Source organism: Equus quagga, chromosome 8, assembly GCF_021613505.1.
Source record: "Equus quagga isolate Etosha38 chromosome 8, UCLA_HA_Equagga_1.0, whole genome shotgun sequence".
In the NCBI taxonomy this organism is placed as follows: Eukaryota; Metazoa; Chordata; class Mammalia; order Perissodactyla; family Equidae; genus Equus; species Equus quagga.
In genome coordinates, this window is record NC_060274.1 from 73,651,967 (window position 1) to 73,668,606 (window position 16,640).

Consider the following 16,640-nt stretch of genomic DNA (forward strand, 5'->3'; position numbering starts at 1 on the left):
TATGAAAAATGGTTAAAAATCTAGAAAGACTTCACTCATCAGAGACTCAAAGGAATACACAATAACTATCTGTGAAAACACACTAATGGCTACCATAGAGAAGAAAGCTTAGATTTAGGGAACAAAGCCCAGTGTATGAACATTATAGAAAGTGGTATCTCGCAGCACCAGGGAAAGTACAAACCTACACTCTTCACTAAACATGAACGGAAACTCCACCTTATATATCTTCATATTCTTAGTGTTGACAGAATGTCTGTCAAATAGGCAATCACTATTAGAGACAGTAATTTAACTAAGTGGAAAAATTAGTACCAAAGTATAAAAAGACTGTCCAGAGGTAGTGGTTTCTTTACTTACCGTATATTTGTGAGGAGTGTTTCCCAAAGTTTCTTCCAGGGAACATTAGTCCCATGAGTTGTTCATGGTTAAAAGGTCACAGAAGCAAATCGAAAATGCATAGCCCTTGTCCTCAGTTTGGAGATGTGAAATGCTCATTAGCACGTTAAGGATTTTCGAGAAGCCCTTCATTAAAGAAGTCTGTTTAACTCTATTCATTGATGCTTCCTCACTTTTTAACCATAGCGCTTTTTTAATGGCATATCTGATGAATATCCAAGGGTCCTCTGATAAGGCTTCTCTTTAAGGGGTAATTACGTATTGGGCAGTTTGTTGGGCTAGTAAGAATCAACTTGCACCTGTGTCTTTGAGGGCAAAAGTGAACTCTGTATTTAACATCTTCACTATTGTATTTTCAAAAAGAGACAAGTAACACCTAAGTAAGCTATCTTTGCTTCCTAAAATGATGACAGACATATCTTGAAGGCCTTGCAAGATTGTCTTCTTCACACTTTTGGTAGCTTAGTAGACAGCTGACTTAGCAGGTTCAAGTTTGCTCAAAATAATAGCTAGATACCAAGGAATGGTCTGCAAAGGGTCTTTCTTTTCCAGTCAGGAAGCCTTCACAGGTACAGTCATATACATACTCAACATACTCCATTCCACAAATATATAGAACATGGCAGGTGTGGTAAAATGAATAATTTTATTATAAATATAAACTCTACAAGGGTTACCAGGTTTAGCAAATAAAAACACAAGATATCTAGTTATATTTGAATTTCAGAATAACAGCAAATAATTTTTAGTGCCAGTGAATTCCATTTACTATTTGGGGCATCCTCATACCGAAATTTATTCTTTATCTGAAAATTCAAACTTAACAGGACATGCTAAATTTCAAAGACAATCTATTGCAAAGGAAATACTCCTGAACAAAGATACTGACCTGAGTTCTTGTTCTTACTCTGCCAGTTATATGTGGCAAGTAGATGCATCTCTTCAGGGCTTAGCTGTCCTGACTTTAACAGTTGCTACAGCACTAACATTTTACAATTCCATGATCCCAAGTAAACTGAACTTTGCCTTGTGCCTGATGACTAATCAGAGGTCAGGCTTACATATTTCGGAAGCAGAGGTAACAACCTCGAAGTTAAAGAAAACCAAGAGACTGGCAAAAAGATGCTCTTTATATTTACTTAAAATTCATTTGTTTCAAAACAAATGCTGTTACCCTCAGGCTAAAAAGTCACTTTAAATATTACATAAACAATAGCTGCTATTCATCAACCATATAACTTTAAAACTTGTCATTCCTTAGTCAGTACCAAATCACTTTTATTCCAGACCATTAAAAGAGCAGTTGACTGTTTCACTTGCTTGACTATTGTGTGATACCTGTAGGAAACTATAAAGCATTATACAAGTTTGATGAAAGGTATCTATGCACAAGGGCAAATCGATCTCTTCTAACAGATTCCCCAAATAGTTTCATTTAAATAGCATTTCTCTGCACAAAGAATCTATAATGCTAATTCAACTTGCCCTCAGCTTAACTACCTTGCTACTATTAAAAGATAGTGACAATGAGAGTTCTTCTCTAATTAAATACCATGCCCTCTGTTAAGGGGACTGTCAGGCATTGCTGTCAAGTGATTAAGAGCTTGATCACCAATATCTTTAACATAATGTAAAAGAAATAAGTGATTTCAAATTATACAAATGGTTAAGAGTTGTGACCTTAGGGTTGTCAGTTAAATACAAAAGTCCAGTTAAATTTGCAGGAAAAATTTTTATTATTAATATCTCCTTACTTTTAACAAAATCAGGTTCCCACTATTAAAATTGTAACCTACAGAACATACAATCTGAAGAGACTAACATTTTACCTACCTGTGGGTAATATACGAGAAGGCCACATAACAAAATATTTCTTTTTTTCACCTCCTTTGCAAATTCCTTAATCTGCATTAGATGTTCCATTTTCTGACCAAAAGGTACTAATTTATAATCAAGAAAATGCACCTGCAAAATAATATAAAAGGTAACTTATAATACCATCTTCTTCAACGTGAAAAACGTAACATTAAAGAAGCTCAAAACACATACAATTATAATATTGCAATTATTTTATCAATTTGCATTAATTCCTAATTAAACATTTCAAGCCATAAATATTTAATAAGATCAATGAATCCTCCTTTTTAAATACAGATGCAGTAAACACTTATTGAGAACACTACTGAAAAATATAAAATGCTCATATTCTATTTCCTATGTCAGAGTCAAAAATATAAAGAATATGATTTCATCAATTCATTAAACAATTCATAATTTGAAACTAGGCTAGATAGAAATAAATATATAAATATATTTGTTAAGAAATTAACAATATTAATAAAAGTCAAGGGAGTGCTTATCTAAGTACATAAAGCTTTTTAGAAGAATGCTTTTTTTTTTTTTTGAAGATTAGCACCTGAGCTAACAATCATTGCCAATCTTCTTTTATTTTTCTTTCTGTTTTTTTTTTCTCCCCAAAGCCCCCCGGTACATCATTGTATATTTTAGTTGTGGGTCCTTCTAGTTGTGGCATGTGGGAACGCCACCTCAGAGTGGCCAGATGAGCGGTGCCATGTCCGCGCGCAGGATCTGAACCAGTGAAATCCTGGGCCACCGAGCAGAGCATGCGAACTCAACCACTTGGCCACAGGGCCAGCCCCTAGAAGAATCCTTTTTAAAGTAATTAATAATTAGAATGCTAACAAATAATGATCTATTTGTTAAAGTAAATCCAGTAGAATTTTATACACAAGATTTTTAGCAATGTTAGTGTTCTTCTTGAAATTATTCAAATGATTATTTTTTAAACATTTTTCATTTAAATTTCAAGGAGCTTAGGGTGATCTTTCCTCATTTCTCTGAACTACTTTGGAGGTTTTACAGTACTGCTTGTCTTTTACGGGACATAAAAGACCTACACCACAACAATAGCCTCAAAATATACAATTTAAAAATGTAAATGCACATATAGAATAAACACTCAGAAATATGTGTATTCTTTCACAACAACAAATTTTAAAAACTCATGCCAGCCACAGCAGCACTTACAGCCATGGGTAGCAGAACAGGAGCAGAATTGGAGCCCCACAATCCTGGGCCCCTGGCCACAGCTCAGAGCCTGGTAGCAGAGGGGAGGCATGCACAGAACTCTTTACATTCCAACCACAGCAGCACCTATGACCACAAGGTAATAAGCAACAGCAGATATGGTGCCCTGTGAACCAGGCTCCCTCCTCCTCTTTCCCTTGCCACAGAGCTGGACCTTCCAACACAGGTAATCCTGAAAGCAGCAGAGGCATCAGCCATCCCTGTACCCCTGGCAGCAAAGCCAGTGACAATAGCAAGACATCAGTGACCCCTAGCGGCACAGGTGGCAACGAAGAGAGTACCAGGGACACCTCAATAGAGGCAGTAGAGGGAGGAATGTGCAGATCCTTAAATACAGCGAGTCAGCTCAGATAAGAAAAAGAAACAACTAGCACCATAGCACCACCTACTGAAAAACAAAAGTAAAGCCTCTAGTACATTTGATTCAAAATAAACAAAACTATACCTAAATAAAAAAAAAGATTTTGCTAAAACAAATGCACCGGCAAAGGAATAACTCAGCACTACAAAAAAGTCATAGCAAGACAGTATCATAAAAAGAAAATAATTCTCCAGAAACCAGAAATAAAGCCATGCAAGATTGTGATGTAACCGATACAAAAAGTCAAAGTAGCTGTGACGAAGAAACTCAATAAGCTACAAGAAAACTCAGGCAGTTTAATGAGATCAGGAGTAAAATCAATTAACAGAAGGAATATCTTATCAAAGAGATTGAAACTCTAAAAAAAAAAGAACCAAACAGAAATTCTGGAGCTGAAAAACTCACTGAATGAGAGGAACAATGCATCAGAAATCATTGTAAATGATTTGGACAATACAGAGGAGAGAATTAGCAAGCTCAAAGATAGAAAACTAGAAATGATGAAGGCAGAAGAGGAGAAAGAACCAAGATTTTTTTTTTAAATGTATAAATTCTATGAGAATTATCCAACTCCATTAGATAATTGGTATTCCACAAGGAGGAGAGAAGGAAGCAGAGAGATTATTTAAAGAAATAATACCTGAGAACTTCCCAAACCTGGGGAAGGAACTAGGTATACAAATCCATGAAGCCAATAGAACACCCAATTATCTCAATACAAAAAGACCTCCTCCAAGACATATGATAATAAAACTGTCAAAAGTCAATGACAAAGAAAGAATACAAAAGGCACATGGGAAAAATAATAACCTAAAAGGGAACCTCATTCAGCTATCAGCAGATTTCTCAAAAGAAACTCTACAGATCAGGAGAAAGTGTAATGATATATTCAAAATATTGAAAGATTAAAACCTGTCAGCCACTAATACTCTATTCAGAAGTTATCTTTCAGAAGAGAAGGAAAATTAAAGGCTTTCACAGACAAACAAAAGCTGAGGGAGTTCATCCCACTACACCTGCCTTACGAGAAATGTTGAAAGGAGCCCTCCTCACTTGAAACAAAAAGGCAAAGAAATAAAAAGCTTTGAGCAAGGTGATAGACAGAATCAGAAAATTCAAGCTCTGTATCAGAATGGGTTAATAAACAATTATAAAATAAAGGTTAAAGGGAAACAAAGCACTAAAAAAATAACAATAACCACTTGAATTTGGTAATGAACTCAATACAAAAAGGGATAATTTGTGACAACAAAACCATAGAAAGGGAAGAGGAAAAGAATGAAACTTGCATAGGCAAATGAAGATAAGATGCTATTGGCAGAAAAAGAACTATCTCATCTATGATTTCTTTTATACAAAACTCAAAGGTTTTATACAAACCTCATGGCAATCACAAAACAAAAATTCAGGGGCCAGCCCCAGGGCCAAGTGATTGGGTTCATGTGCTCTGCTTCGGCAGCCCAGGGTTTCACTGGTTCGGATCCTGGGCATGGACACGGCACCATTCATCAGGCTATGCTGAGGCAGCATTCCACATGGCAGAGCCAGAAGGACCTACAACTAGAATATACAATGATGTACTGGGAGGCTTTGGGAAGAAGAAGGAAAAAAAAAGATTGGCAACAGATGTTAGCTCAGGTCTCAATCTTTAAAAAAAACAATTCAGAGCAGAGTCATGAAAAATAAAAAAAGAGGAAACTAAAAAAACACATCTCAGAAAACCACCATAAGGAAAAAGAAACAATGGAAATATAGAGAACCAGAAAACAAAAGACAAGATGACAATATTAAGTCCTCATTTACCAATAATCACTCTAAATATAAATGGATTGAATTCACCAATTGAGAGATACAGAGTGTTTGGATAGATTAATAAACAAGACCCAACAAGCTGCCTCCAGGAAACTCATCACAGCTCTAAAGACAAACATAGGCTAAAAGTAAAAGGATAAAAGATGATACTCTAATCAAATGGTAATCAAAAGAAAGCAGGTATAATTATACTTATATCAGACAAAATAGACTTCAAGCCCAAAAAGATGACAAGAGATAAAGATACATGTTAAATAATGATAAAGGGGACAATCCCTCAAGATTATATAACATTTATTAATATATATGCATCTAACATGAGCAGGACCAAAGCATATAAAGCAACTATTAACAGATCTAAAGGGAGAAATAGACAGCAACACAATAATAGCAGGGGACTTTAATACCCCATCAATGGATAGATCATCCAGATAGAGACTCAACAAGGAAACACTGGCATTAAATGAAACACCAGACCAGATGGACTTAATAGATACATATAGAACACTCCAGCTAAAAACAGAATACATATTCTTCTCAAGGGCACAGGAAATATTCTCAAAATAGACGATATATTGGGAAGCAAAACAAATCTCAATAAATTTAAGAAGACTGAAATCATATCAAGGAACTTTTCTGACCACAGTGGTATGAAACTCAAAATAAACCACAAGAAGCAAGCTGGAAAAGTCACAAATATGTGGAGACTGAACAACATGCTACTGCAGAACTATTGGATCAATGAAGAAATCAAAGGAGAAATTAACAAATACCTGGAAACAAATGAAAGTGAAAACACAACATACCAAAACCTATGGTTTGCAGCAAAAGCAGTACTAAAATGGAAATTGACAGCAATACAGGTCTATCTCAAAAAAACAAGAAAAATCTCAAATAAGTAATCTTAAACTACACCTAAATGAACTAGAAAAGAAGAGCAAACAAAGTCCAAACTGAGCAGAAGGAAGGAAATAAAAATCAGAGTGGAAATAAATGAAATAGAGACTAAAAACACAATAGAAAAGATCAATGAAACTTAAAGCTCGTTCTTTGAGAAGATAAACAAAATTGACAAACCCTTAACTAGACTCACTAAGAAAAAAAAGAGAGAAGGCTCAAATAAAAAAAAATCAGAAATGAAAGAGGAGAAATTACAATGGATATCACAGAAGTACAAAGGACTATAAGAGAATACTATGAAAAGCTATACGCCAACAAATTGGATGACCCAGAAACAGGTAAATTCTTATAATCATACAACATTCCAAAACTGAATCAAGAAGAAATATAGAATTTGAATAGATTGATCACTAGTAGGGAGACTGAAACAGTAATCAAAAACCTCCCCCCAAAATAAAGTCCAGGACCAGACAGCTTCTCTGGTGAATTCTACCAAACATTCAAAGAAGATTTAATACCTATCCTTCTCAAACTCTTCCAAAAACTTGAAGAGGAGGGGATGCTTCCTAATTCATTTTATGAGGTCAACATTACCCTGATACCAAAACCAGACAAGGAGAAGACACATAAAAGAAAATTACAGGCCAATATCACTGATGAACATAGATGCAAAAATATCCTCTACAAAATGTTAGCAAAGTGAATCTAACAAGACATTAAAAGGATCATACACCACCATCAAGTGGGATTTATTCCAGAAATGCAAAGATGGTTCAACATCTGCAAATCAATCTACGTGATATAGCACATTAACAAAATAAAGAATAAAAACCACATGATCATCTCCATAGATGCAGAGAAAGAATTTGACAGCCACATGCAAAAGAATGAAAGTAGACCACTATCTTACACCATACACAAAAATTAACTCAAAATGGATTAAAACGTCTTGAATGTAAGACCTGAAACCATAAAACTCCTAGAAGAAAACATAGGCAGTATGTTTTTGATATCAGTCTTAGCAATAACTTTTAGGATATGTCTCCTCAGGGAAGGGAAACAAAAAAAATAAACAAATGGGACTAGATAAAACTAAAAAGCTTCTGCACAGCAAAGGAAACCATCAACAAAAGGAAAAGACAACCTACTGATTGGGAGATGATATTCAGAAATCATATATCTGATAAGGGGTTAATATCCAAAACATATAAAGAACTACTACAACTCAACAACAAAAAAGAAACAATCCTATTTTTAAAAGGGCAGAGGATCTGAACAGACATTTTTTCCAAAGAAGATATATAAATGGCCAATAGTACATGAAAAGGTGTTCAACATGACTAATTATTAGGGAAATGCAAATCAAAACCATAAAGAGATACTACCTCACACCTCTGAGAATGGCTATTATTAAAAAGACAAGAAATAATAACTGTTGGAGAGAATGTGGAGAAAAGTGAATCCTTATACACTTTTGGTGGAAATATAAATTGGTGCAGCCATTATGGGAAACAATATGGAAATTCCACAGAAAATTAAAAATAGAAATACCATATGATCTCGCTCTTCCACTTCTGGATATTTATCCAAACAACATGAAAACACTAATTCAAAAAGATACATGCACCCCTATGTTCACTGCAGCATTATTTATTACAGCCAAGACTTGGAAACAACCAAAGTGCCCATTTAAAGATGAATGGATAAAGAAGATGTGGTGTATATATATATATATATACATATATATATATATACAATGAATACTACTCAGCCATAAAAAGATGAAATCTTGCCATTTGAGACATGGATGAACCTTCAGGGTATTATGCTAAGTGAAATAAGTCAGACAAAGACAAATATCATATGATTTCACTCACATGAAAGATAAAAACAACAACAACAATAAACAAACACACAGGTATGGAGAACAGAGTGGTGATTATAAGAGGGGAAAATGGGAGAAGGACAAAAGAGGTAAAGGGACACGTGTACAGTGATGGATGGAAACTAGACCTCTGGCAGTGAACATGATGGAGCATATACAGAAGTTGAAATATAATGAAGTACAAAATTTACAAAATTTTATAAATCAATGTTACTTCATTAAAAAAATGAGTACAAAATAAAACAGAACAAAACATCTTATTATGTTCTTTCTGTAACATAAGAGAATGACTTTTTTTCACCCATCACTCGCATTTTGCTTTTCCATGGAAAAGCACTTAATAACACCCATTTTTAAAGAGAATCCTGTAAGGACATGGAATGTATATTAATTTAGTAGATATTCAATAACTATTTCTTGGAATTTTTCATTAAATATAGTTAATTGAAGACAAAGACATATAGCTGTTTCCTCCTGAAATCTAAGGTGACAATAAAGGCTTTTTTCCTTAAAAATGCTCAATCCATAAAGAAACCAAAAGAAAAGACAATGAAGAAAAGCAAAAACAAAAAAAATTGTAAGATGAAAAGCAGAAAGAAAAGGTTTCAGGTTTTTCTATGTGCTAAATAGACGAAGAAAACCTGTGACCTTGGGCTCACCTTATCCTAGTTCTGTTTCCCTGAAAACTTATAAAGGTGAAATGTTAGCTTTTTTACCAGACAGCACTGCTTATGGCAAAAATAACTCCTGCCTGGTGAACCCAGTCAGGCTGGAAGAGCTATGAATGAACTATAAATACCAGACCTTCCTTCAGTGCAAATTAACTTGTTAACCAGGTGTTTCCCCAGCTGCCACCTGGAAACTAATGCCCATCAGCTGTTGCAAAATACGTTCATTCCTATTTGTAGCTTGAGCTTTCTAAAAGGATGGCTCACACACTGCCTTCTGAGATGCCCCTCCCTCACCCTTGAGAAGCCACAGTGGAGGGAGAAGTAGTGCAAAAAAATAAAAAAGCCCCTATACCAGTGTGAGATGATGAGTTCAAGAGCTAAAGCTGAAGACCTGTCCATCTCGGCCCTGCCTTTTCTTCCTAGCCTGTATTCTTCCACAAAGGTGTGCAAACCAGTGCCACAAAGGCTTCTTCTACTCTTATGAATTTGAAATATCTAGCTGAACTTAAAGTTCCTGGTGCTGGGCTGGCCAAGAAAAAGCAGGCTACTTTCCCAAACTCAAGACAATTTTGGAAATTACAGTCACGTTATGAATCTGAAGCCAGAGGACTGCTGCGGGTAAGATTCTCTCCTGAGCGCACACTGCAAGATCACTACACAGCCTCATACCAGCTACAGTGAGGAAGAACACTGCTGTTTGGGGTTAATAGCCTTGCAACGTTATTTAACTTTTTAACTGTACTATATAGACAATGTAAAGCCAGCGACCACTACACCCAACGTAGTTTATTTGAATGGAATGCCCTGGAGTCTTGAAATGTGCAACCTGGAAAACCTTATTGCCAGCCTAGATAGACAACTAGACAAACAGACATTTCTTGTTTAATACAATGTAAGTCTTCCTGACAAATTTTGAGTTCTAAAAAATCTCACAATATAATAAGGTGGGTGGGGAAGGAGTTTGTAGATCAAGTAGCACAAGGGCAAAATAGACAAGACTGCTCTAATTTGTAATTACAGCTTCCACAGAGATTTAAAATGCACAAGAGTGAAAGAGTAGAAAAGCTGGTAACATGTTAATTGGAGAAGGAAGGATGAATACGATACAATTGGGAATGGAGCTCTGCACTGCAAAGCTGCCATTAAAGTTGGCCCAGGAGGAAGCTCAACCTGCCAGGAGCTGGGGAACCTCTCTGGGCAGTCAGAGCTGGGAGCAGGTGTTCATTTTTAATTTTCCTAAAAGAGTGTCCTAAAAGACAACCTAAAATTAATTTTTAAAATGTCAGTTAATTACATCAACTATTAATTATAAAAGTAAATAATAACTTTGGGAGCCTAAAAATGGTAGAACTAAAACTCAAGACAAAAACAAATTATACTGGAACGAGAATCCTCATTGGATAAAGTCTGCTGAATCTGTGTTTTGTTTTGAAGTACAGAAATTAGAAACCTTACACTTGGTTTACTCATAAATAATTACGTCTATTAAAAAGTAATGATATTTAATATGCATTAAATATAGCTGTACACAACTATATTTTATAGTTTCTGACCTGGCAGAGGGAGAAAAGATTAAGTGTATCAATGCAGTAAAGCAGAGGAGGAAAGTAGCACACAAAACAATTGGTCAAGAGCAATAACAACTGCAAAATAAAATAAGTAGAAAGAATCCCAAATATAAAAGTAATAATAAAAAAAATAATACACAACTCTTTCCTAAGTAACAGAGATTATCAGAATGGATTTTTGAGAAAAATGTAACAATATGCTAGTTATAACACAAATGTCTAAAGAAAACCATCCTGATACATACCAAATAAAAAAATGAAAAAGATCTACCATGCAAATACCACCAAAAACAAGGTTTGTAGCAATTAATATGATACAGTAGAGTTTAAGACAAAACCGTTAACACAGACACAGAGGAAGAATACATAATAAAAAAAATTGTAACAATCATAACCTTATTAATAAGAACATAGATCTGAATACACAAAGCAAAAACGTTGAATTATGATAAAATTTCCAAATCCATACACACAGAGGGATGCTTTACTGCACTTTTCCTGGAAACTAATATATCAAAGATTTTTTTTAAAAGTTTTATGAAGGCCTTTGCTTCCAGTGCAGCAGCTGAGTTGAAGGTTTTTCCCTTTCCTTCCCATGTTGTCTTTCTATTCCATTTTGTCTGGCTGTTTCTATCGAGGAAAAGGTGCATATGAGCTGAAGGCACTTCCACACTACATAGACCTAGCTCCTTTATTTACTAAACACATAGAAGCTAATTTTTCTTACAGAAAACACGTTTTATACCAAAAAGATCTAGGTTAAACTGAAGGATACGGTACAATTGTTTTTAAAAGTTCCCACCAAGTCATGAGATGTCTAAATAGGGCCTGGAAGACTATAGATCTATAAGGTACAACACACCCTAGTTCCTTGGAGAGAAAAAAAGTGTTAATGGCATTTTAAAAACCAGTAGGTCAATGCTGTTCACCATAGATTCCATGAATTAAATTAAGGAAATGGTGCAAAGCGGGTTTTAGGTAAGCCATTTACACATCTACAAACTGCCTATGGTATCCCTCCAAACCAAGTACTTAAATTACTGGGAAAGTTTAAGACATGAAGTAGCAGAACATAGGAAAATAATACAGGTCCTTTTCCTGAATACTGACTATGTGCTGAACATTGTGCTAGTTGACATAACTAATTTTTAAAGAAACAGACATGAATGTTGACCTTATGAAATGTATAAGCAGGTTGACAAAACTCAAGTATGAAGAAGAAAGATGCATCTCAAAGTCTTCTTTCACCAGATGGGAAAGCCTGATTACACCATGAAAAACAAAAGACAGTCTCCAGCAGATGTACTTCCTAATACCAAAACCATGAAACCTAAGTATATATTTTACATAGTGCTACTAATTTTGAACTTCTATAATAGACCAACTACTTACAAGTTCCAGGAAAAAGTCAGTTGGTACAAGAATGCAATCTGTTTTAATTTTAAAAACAGCGTAGGTTTATACAACCACCACAGGAGAGGGTTGCAAAATGACCATAGCTCAGGAGAAATGTAAATGTTTTTGCCTTAATAAAACAAACTTACAGCCTAGACAGGCTTGCATCCATTGAAATGTAGCAAACCATTTCATCTAGGTTGAGTTCTGCAGATTTGCTTATAGCTACATCAAGTAGATTTTCTTTGATCTCTTTTTGCACTGTTCACTAATTTGCTACATGGAAATTACAGTAAAAACAGTATTCCCCACTTAGGATGTAATTTCTAACAATTCTTTTTCATGTATACATAAAAAAAGATAAGGCTGTCTTCTTAGGCCCCCAAAAAGAATGCCTAATTTCATTTTGTTAAAAAGTAGCAAGTTTACTCCTATAAACCAGTAAACTGCTTAAACATTTAACATGTGGGTAGCTTCCCAGCTTGGTGGGTGGGCGAGGTTTCTGGTGCTCAGAGTTTGGAAAAGGCTCCTCTGCGCCCGTCTTCTCCATTCAGTTCCACACATGCTTTGCATTTGTCTAGTAACCATTGAATACATTCCTGGTCCCTGATGAATTACAATTATTTTTTTATTTTAAAATCTGATTGTTCACTTGTCTCTGAGGACAGGTACATTCACTAAAGGACAATAATTAATATCAAGTACAATATTCTTTAAAATACCAGGAATTCCATAACCCCACATTTAACACTTCTGTCTCATTCCAGCATCCCTGTTCACAGGAAGGCCTGAAAAGGGAGTCAGGATTTGTGGTAGGAGGGGAAATAGACTCTCTGTTTATTTGACTAAGAAGAAAGTCAACTGTGAAGCTTAAGTATATATCCAAATAATGCGTTGCTTAATGCCCACCAAAGTGGAAAGAAGGATGGTCAAAATGAAAGTTCTGGTAATTATCCAATAATTGAGTTAGAACAAACTGGTAGATAGACCAGAGGTTCTCTGAATCCACACAACAGATACTGCAAAATTATCTACATATGTGCACAGAAAATAAATTGTGTGAATTAGGTCCAACATCTTCAAAAACATGACTTTTCAAAAGAAATATGAGGAAAATCTAATAACTGATGAAACTAGCCAATACTAAGAGGATCAAAGTAAGAGTTTATCTTAAGGATTAAAAACAACTTTAGAAAAACTTTCATCTCACTTCAACTATTTATGAATTACATGGATTCTATTAATGCAAATTACTTTAATGAATTGTACTTTAAAAGAAAAAGAAACAAGATTTTAATATTGAGTCAGTTCATTTTAGAACAAGTTTAAATCAATGCCATCATGAAATTCAAGTCTTAATTCTGATGAATAGAAACTAATTAAGTTTTAATCTATCATGGAAACAGAGTAAATGCTTAACAGCTCATTTGTAAATCTTAACAAAATAAAATATTAGCAAAACTAGTAGGTTGAGAAATAATGGCATTGAACAAGAAGTAGTAAATAAAATAAATAGTACTTTGCCTTAAAATATTAACCATACAAAAGATTTTAAAATGTTTCTTTTGATTAGAAAAAATAAAAAATGTTTTGTAATATCAGCACAAATGTTATATTTGTGTACACATTTTGCTTCAGATCCTTATTTCAAAGATCAAAGAAGTAATAAAACCAGAACTTCACATTTTAAACAGCAAATAGAAAAACCTAACATTACTTTAAAACATGTAAAAAAAAAATCATAGTGCCAGTCCAGTGGCGCAGCGGATAAGTTTGCAGGTTCCACTTTGGCGGCCTGGGGATCACTGGTTTGGATCCCGGGTGGGAACCTATGCACCACTTATCAAGCCATGCTGTGGCAGGCGTCCCACATATAAAGTAGAGGAAGATGAGAATGGATGTTAGCTCAGAGCCAATCTTCCTCAGCAAAAAGAGGAGGATTGGCGGCAGATGTTAGCTCAGGGCTAATCTTCCTCAAAATAAAAAGTCATAAAACGAACATTTTTTCAGATTATTTCACAAGGTGCTTTCTCCTATAAGAACATAACTGTGCCACTGTTGCATTATGGCACAATTATCTTAAGCATAACATACATCTACAATTAACTTAATTAACATTTGTACCACCTGTAACAAATTTTAGAATCAAAAGTTAAAAGCAATCCCAATGATTAATATGAAGCATTGATTTGTTTAATATTATTTAAAACATATAACTCTATTTATTTACTTTTCTCTTTGAGGTAAAAAATGTCAGAATATAAATCACTGAAGAAAGAAGTTGCTAAAAGGAGGTATGTGATTCTTCACAAAGTTTAGTATATCATCCTTATATATATTAGTGACTTATGAAAATTTCATTTTACATGATAAAATTTATTACTGCTTAAGCAACAATCTATAATTATTACTAAGCTTGTCTGCAGGCCATATAGACAAGCATTATGTGATATCTTTTAGAAATAATGAATATTTTTAGAGTTCACAAACAAAGGCACCTTATACATTTAAGCCAACCACTATGAAGTCTATTAAAGTGCTTTAAATTTATAAGGATTCTGTTCTAATGTGTCTACACTTGTAAGTGAAATTTTTAAAAAATATATTTTAGGGGCTGGCCCCGTGGCCGAGTGGTTAAGTTCGCGCACCCCGCTGCAGGCGGCCCAGTGTTTCGTTAGTTCGAATCCTGGGCGCGGACATGGCACTGCTCATCAGACCACGCTGAGGCAGCGTCCCACATGCCACAACTAGAAGAACCCACAACGAAGAATACACAACTATGTACTGGGGGGCTTTGGGGAGAAAAAGGAAAAAATAAAATCTTTAAAAAAAATATATATATATATATTTTAATGTGCTTCAAAAGGCAAAACAATTAAAGATAAGCTTCTCAGAAAATGAGGTGTCTGGAATATGCAGTGAAAATAAAACATACTCAAGGACATGCCCAAAGTGATGGAAATGCAGGTATACACTGTAGGTGAGCCGTGTCAGCAGACCCTCCATAGATTCATCGTGCGCCTTTTGTTAACTATGGCAAAAATCAGTTAATAATCTTAGTAATTAATAATTGTTTTATAAGCTCAGAAATTAACAGTCACTTGGTAACATTTAATAATCTTAGATTTCCTTGGGATCAGGAAATTCATAATCTAATAACCAAAATCAATATAGACACACAAAATTAAGATCATATATACTTCTTCTGAATTATTTGATAATGTTTAAACTTACATAATTATACAAAAGATATACAAAAACTGTGCTAGTTTAAGGAAATATTAAAAACCTTAGTCTCAGAGAAAAGTACACTACCCAGAAATTCCAATTACAGTGCTTCCCATAACAAACTGGAAGGCCATTGGTGCTTAGCCTCACTGGGTTATTTTTGATTAAAATGAAGGGCTACTTAACTTTATATTTCTGAGAGAAAATTTTTTCTTTTTCCATGAGGCTACGTCATGTAATAGAACAGATCCAATATAAAGGGTGACCAAATAAAACATAGTCTAGAACTGCAGTGTCTACTGGAGTAGACACTAATCATATGTGGCTATTTACATTTACATTCAAATTTATTAAAGTTAAGTAAATATAAAAGTACAGTAGCCACTTTGTGGCTCATAGTCACAGGTAGTTAGTGGCTACCATACACAACAATATAGAAAATGGACATTTCAACATTGGTGAAAGTGCTAATAGATAATGCTGTCTAGAACAAAAGAAGCTTATATGGTATCATTGCTGGCCATACATCCCATTAATATTTTTTTGGTCATCAACTTATATATCTGTATTACAAAAGGAATTTTCATTCCTGTCTAAATGTTATGTTGCTACTTAAAATCCTGCTGTGAAAAATTAGATTTGGAATAAGCAAAATTATAGAGTCTAAGCTAATACAGACTGAGCTTTTTCTTATTTACGTATAATATATTCCTGAAAATGTGGATGAATATTAATGTGTGAAAATAAAACTCTTACACTGAAATGGGCCCAGCTTCTGTTTCTGCCCAAGTGGGAGTAACAGTGACCAAATATACCGTTCTACCTGAAACAAGTAAAAGAAAGTGTACAAACTATATGAAATAAGGATTTTAAAGACATGGTACACTTGGGAACAAGGGACATCTCTGAGAGATGAGAAACAAATGAGGTGAATCCTATATTTGCCCCAACTTACTGCCTTAAATCAGTTTCCAGGCCACGGTACATTGCAGGGGATGAGGGATATCCAGGTTTAAGAGCCTGGGGAGATAAAGGTGGCTAGAGTTCACAGGGCAGAGCCCCAGAGAGGACAGAGATGCACAGAGGAAGAACTCTGGAGACTATCAGAATAACTCTCTCACATATTCAGCAGAGTAGTGATCAGTGCATGCATTTGAGAAAACTGCCTGAGGCTGAGGAAAAATCCATCCCAAAAGATTAGAAGGAACAGTACCCATTGCACACCCAGGGTTGGGAATAGCAGTGGCAGCAATCAGCCAGACCGGAAAACTTCATAATTTACAGGGCATTAGATAGAATACTAGGAAGGGTCT

The 16,640-nt window shown here is 34.9% G+C and overlaps 1 protein-coding gene across 10 annotated transcripts in view; it reads right to left on the reverse strand.

Annotated features, from left to right (window-relative positions):
• The window catches only part of CRPPA (CDP-L-ribitol pyrophosphorylase A), a 283,342-nt gene that overhangs the window by 118,991 nt on the left and 147,711 nt on the right, over positions 1-16,640 (reverse strand). For all 10 annotated transcript variants that reach the window (XR_006889770.1, XR_006889773.1, XR_006889771.1 and 7 more), the window contains exon 9: positions 2,233-2,364. Coding sequence is in view for 6 of the 10 variants with exons in the window: in XM_046669718.1 (XP_046525674.1) it covers positions 2,233-2,364 (132 nt within the window). In the remaining 4 variants the exon portion in view is untranslated. The remainder of the gene's footprint in view (positions 1-2,232; positions 2,365-16,640) is intronic.